General features: G+C 46.5%; 1 protein-coding gene across 10 annotated transcripts; it reads left to right on the forward strand.

Annotated features, from left to right (window-relative positions):
* Positions 1–403: 403 nt before the first annotated feature.
* LOC123158038 (uncharacterized) lies at positions 404–3,504 on the forward strand. Of its 10 annotated transcripts, none has more exons than XR_006479242.1 (4): positions 404–2,033; positions 2,131–2,524; positions 2,635–2,742; positions 3,033–3,504. XR_006479242.1 is itself a non-coding variant. In XM_044576181.1 (3 exons), exons 1-3 carry the CDS (start codon positions 618–620, stop codon positions 2,132–2,134), a joined length of 492 nt encoding a protein of 163 aa, XP_044432116.1. In that variant the 5' UTR covers positions 404–617; the 3' UTR covers positions 2,135–3,504. The 10 variants fall into 10 exon arrangements, 2 of the variants coding, with proteins under 2 accessions (XP_044432116.1, XP_044432117.1); XR_006479243.1 differs by having other exon boundaries at positions 2,635–2,690; XR_006479239.1 differs by having other exon boundaries at positions 404–963; positions 1,892–2,033; positions 2,131–2,742.
* The last annotated feature ends 1,673 nt before the right edge of the window (positions 3,505–5,177 follow it).

A 5,177-nucleotide genomic window follows, 5' to 3' on the forward strand; every position in this document is an offset into this window, starting at 1 on the left:
AAATTTTGTTTACGATACAACCTTAATTAATATCTTCTTTACATGTGGTATTTTGGAAATGTCGGTTTACCATTGATATTTATGTTGTTAAATAAATTTGAAACATCTTGAGTATTCAAAAATCATCCAATCTTATGCTTTTTGCGAAACACCACTTATCATGTTGTTTGTTGTGTGGCATCGTGAAAGATTTCAAAGGATTCGCCGATGTTGTAAAGTGTGAGCATGATGGATGGATATTTTTTTCCCGTTGCAACGCACGGGTAATATTGAAGCGATTATCGCTTCTGCGCTCACCGTTGCGCCACTTTTGCAAAAAAAACCTGTGTTTCTCAGTAATGCAACCCGCAGTCCCTCCTTAAGTGTCCATTGTGAGAGAACGTTTCATTCTTACACAAAAGACCCTGCATTTTTAGTATTCAAAACTTGGTGGTTGCTATCGAGCTAGAGGTCGAGGCTGGCCGCGATGCAGATGACGCCGGGCACGGCGGTGGCGTCCTCCGGCCAGATCAAGTCGAGGAGGCGCGGCAGGGGCCGGATCCGGTGGCGGGGACGGCGTGGAGGCGATATAGGAGACGCGGGAGGAGGTCCAGCGGCGGGGCTTGAACTCCAAGTTCATGGCAGCGGTGTTCCTCGCCGGTTCCAAGCGAGATGCCGAGTTCTGGTTGGGTCTCTCCATGGCGACGGTGGCGGGGCGCGACGAGAGGCCGGGAGGTCCTGGCGGTGCCCGGCCCCTGCGCGGGGGGTGGGGGATGAGGTGCACGGCGGCAGGCGGCATCAACTCTCCTGCGTGCGGCCAGAAAGAGAGAGAGAGAGAGATGAGAGAGAGAGAGCCAGGAGGAAGAAGGGAAGGAAGGAGGCTTGAGGAAGGGGCGGCCAGATCCTGCGAGGCTGGGTTGGAGCCCCGGTGGTCGTGCTGCTGCTGTTGGACGGCGGCCGATGGCCGATGGGACAAGTCGCTAGGTAAGAGGAAAAACATGTGCTGCATTGGCACATTTGATGCAGAGTGGACACTGTAAGTTTCTCCTCCTTATCTACTTTGTATTCAGATTCCTCTCCCTTCTCTAATTATTATTGAGATATTCCATTGCTATTTGATGGAGAGCAGTCACCAAAAGTTCCTCTTTTGATGCACAGCGGCCACCGAAAACAGTTATCTTTCTCTCTCTAATTGATTCTCAGCTACAGAATGATGTGTGTGTGTTTGTGTGTTACTTGCTAATGTGATGGCTAATGCATGTGGATTGATTCATGAATTAGCAAAATATTTCCCGTGAGATGTGATAATATAGAAATTTGATGTTTACAGTGCCCTCTACTTGTTTGTTGTTATGCCTATAAGAGATTATCTTTTTTCATTTTTTTAAATAGAAAAGCACAATACGGTTGATCTAGGCCGGTCCGTGGACGGCAAGAATGCCCAGATGACCACCATGCCCAGCCACGACAGGGCGATGTACTTATCTGGTGATGCCTGTGTGTGGGTCTGGACTTGCTTCGGTCCGGATACACCATACTGTGTTGGATGACATGGATGGGTGGTGCCCGAGTTGAAGATGGATTGTTGTTTCTACACTAGACGACGTGGATGGTTGGGATTGATCACATTTGTGGTGAATAGGTGGATAATTGGCCGTCATCAGCGATTATATGAGGAAAACCAGAAGTGGTAACACAAATAGAGTGCCTAATGCGTGTAAGGAACTTTTTACCCGTTGCAACGCGCGGGCATTGACTTATATTTAGGAATGGAGGGAGTATATGCCATGTCTGTCCTTATCACACTTTGTATGATAACACAAGCAGCCCTTCTGAACGAATTTGGTCTGAAAGTAAAATATTGTGCTCCTGTGATATAGCCTTTATTCTCCTCTGTTATGATTTTTTTCAGGTAGAATATTGATCCCTTGGCATCTCCTACTCTTGAAATTAGGTGCAGCAGCAATATTTCGTGGTGAGTACAACATGAACTACACTTTCATATGGTTCATCGCCTTCTTCGAGAGCATATTGATCAAGAAGTGGACTATAAGGTCCTCCCTCCTCTGCCCCTATCTCTCCATCAAGCAGTGTGATTGCTAGCAAAATTGTAATTTATTAAATTACTAATATCTTTCCATTGCTTTGCAGGTGATTGTTTTCTGCACAGCAGCCATGGTGACTGAATTTATGTATATAATGCTTCGAGATCTGAAACTAAACGTCATAGAGATAAATTTAGGAAAGCCTCAGCTTTATAGGACACGTGTATCTGAAGAGTTACGGGATTCCAATCGCCTGATTCTGGTAACATCAGATGTTTCAACACGTGGAGTGAATTATCCAGATGTTACCCCGCCCATTGGGAAGATCCTATGTCACAGCCATCGGCCTTGTGTCTGGAGCCCCTTGCAGGTGTACTACCGGCACAAAGTGTCCAGCGCGGGCAGCACAAGGAATTTGGTTTGGGCCCTCGTCTGTAGGTCATGACGGCTGATGTTGTCCTCTTCTGCTATGATTTTGATGTTAAATCCTTTCTTCCAAGGTAATCAGACAAATCACCTTCATATATACAACTTTGTTTCTCCCCATGTTTCACTCACCCCCTACAATATTTCGTGGAATTTGTGAGCTTTCTTCTGCATCCACTTGCAGGTCAAACGTTGTGTGATACACCAACGGATGTATTTATGCAGGAAATTGATGTTCTGGTATTGTAGCTTATTTTCACAATTTTGAAATGGCATGATTTTGTTGATATAGGTAATTGGTGTAGAAAATATAATGATTGTATGCTCAGTTTTAGTATCATGATGCTATCATACCCATAGTTGTGTTCTGCATCTTTTTTAGTTATGTTCTTTCAGCTAGGCTTCTGGTGGAAGTATAGAGGTCATTTGGTTTAGAAAATTATAGCATGATATAGTAATGTTTTTGTCTTGTGAGAGATTTTTACATTGTTCTGGATTTGGAAAGCTGGTTGAAATAATGGAGATGACATTCTGCGTACATATTAAAGATGCTAATGAATGTTCTTTCTTTTCTCAATGCAGGAGACCTGAGTTGGATTGGGCTCATGCCACATTGATTGAGAAGATTGTATACCTCACATATTGCACGAAACCTACTGACGCCACCTGCTGTTGCCACATCAATTTCATATAGACTGACAAGCTTATCCTGAATAACAGGTAGATGGTGAAAAGCAATGACAGAAAACAGCACCTTTCTGTTTCTCAAGCTCACAGAAGACTTATTTTAACTACTGGCTTGATTCGGTGTCTCCTTCCTGTTCTGCCAACAAGACATCTTGCACTAAAATTAACTGATTTTGTGAAATCATTGTGTACAGCATTTGTAAACTGGTGCGTAGTGGTATGTTTGACCCAGCTCATATCTTTTGTCAGTGACACTAATGACTTCTTGCAAAGTGAAGACATGTAACCATTTTTTGGTTTTAATTTTCCCTATTTAATATACCAGCCACCTCCTAAACTTTTTGGTGCATTAGGGGTGGGTTACGCAGAGATCTAGCGGAAGAAATCTGAGTTCAGTCAAAGTTCTATATCCTTGCCATAAACAACAATTTATTTCTTCGGGCTTTCTATGAAGCGTTAGCATGACTCCCATCTTGCATTGACCATGTAAATCTTCATCTCGTGATTTTGGCCAGGCCACTTGTGACGCCCGGATAAGCAAGCTACAGTAACCTCTGCTAATGACGCCATGTCACCTCCGTTACTGTCGCTAATCTCGCGTTAGTTCAAAACGATTCGAATTTAAATTTGAATTTTTGGCAAACAAACAAAGTTTTCAAACTTTAAAACAAAATGTTCGGACCGTGTCAAATGTTGCATAGATAATTATGGTGAAGTAAACACATTTTTAGAAAATGCATAAATAATTTAAATTGAATAAAACAGAAAGGAAAATAAATAAAAAAAGAAACAAGTGAAAGGAAAACAAAAAACAAAAACAAAAACAAAAGGGAAACGCACCCCCCACTGGGCCAGACGGCCCAGCCGGCCAGGCCACCAACCGGCCCAACTGGGCAAAGGCCCAGCCCCCCCCCCATTCCCCATATCCCCCACGACCCAAACCCTAACCCCACCCCGTCACCCACTCGCCCCCTCCCCCCAGTCGCTCTCCCCCCTCCTCCCCGATCCAGATCGGATCGAGGGGAACGGCCCCCCCGACGACATCGCCCCGACGCGCGTCGCCGTCCTCGGCGCCCCCCCAACCAGAGCTCCACCCCCCATTGCCCCACTACCCCGATCCCCTCGCCCCTCTCCCCCGCGCGCACGTCGCCGCCTGGACCGCGCCTCCGCCTCGACCTCCCCGCCGCCGAAAACCCCTCGCCGCGACGCCCTCCCGTCGCCTCGCCGCACTCGTCCCCGACGACCCGGACACCGCCCCTTCGTCGTCCTCCTCCCCGAGCCCACTGCCACGAACCCTACGCCGCCCCTGTGAGCTTCCCCCTCCTCTCTTCCTCGCGCTCACGCCATGGCCTCCCCCCCGCCCCGCGCCTATTGGTGCCCGCCCTGCTCGCCCCACTGCGCTGCGCTGTTGTTGCCGCCTCTCCCCGCTCGGCTTACGAGCCGCCGTCGATGCTCGTCGCCGCTTCACTGCTGCTGCCTAATGCTACTGCTGCTCAGCGCCGCGGCCCCTGCTCCGGCACTGCGCCGGTTCTGCCCGCCCATGGGCGTGTGCCCATTCGGGTGGCGCCCGTCGCCTGCACGCCCGACCCGATAGGCCTATGGGCCATTGACAAGGGCCCCCACCGCCCCAGAATGTTTTAATTAAAAAAAAGAAAAGAATTAAATAATAATAATAATAGTAAAATTAATTAATTAACTAATTAATTAATTAAGGAATTAATTAAGTTAATTAATTATAATTAGGTTAACCTAATCACTAATTAACCTAATTAACTGTTAGTTAATTAAAACAGTGTATGACGAACGGGACCCACATGCGAGGGTTGACCTAGTCAACCCTGTTGACTGCTGACGTCAGCATGGCATCATGCTGACGTCATAATTCCATTTTTCGAATTAAATAATTAATTGATTAAATTCCAGAAATTAATAAAATCTTTAGAAAATCATATCTTTTAGTCTGTAACTCGGATTAAAATATTTTCAACATGAAAGTTGCTCAGAACGACGGGACGAATCCGGATACGCAGTCCGTTCGTC

This window comes from Triticum aestivum, chromosome 7B (assembly GCF_018294505.1).
Source record: "Triticum aestivum cultivar Chinese Spring chromosome 7B, IWGSC CS RefSeq v2.1, whole genome shotgun sequence".
Lineage (NCBI taxonomy): Eukaryota > Viridiplantae > Streptophyta > Magnoliopsida > Poales > Poaceae > Triticum > Triticum aestivum.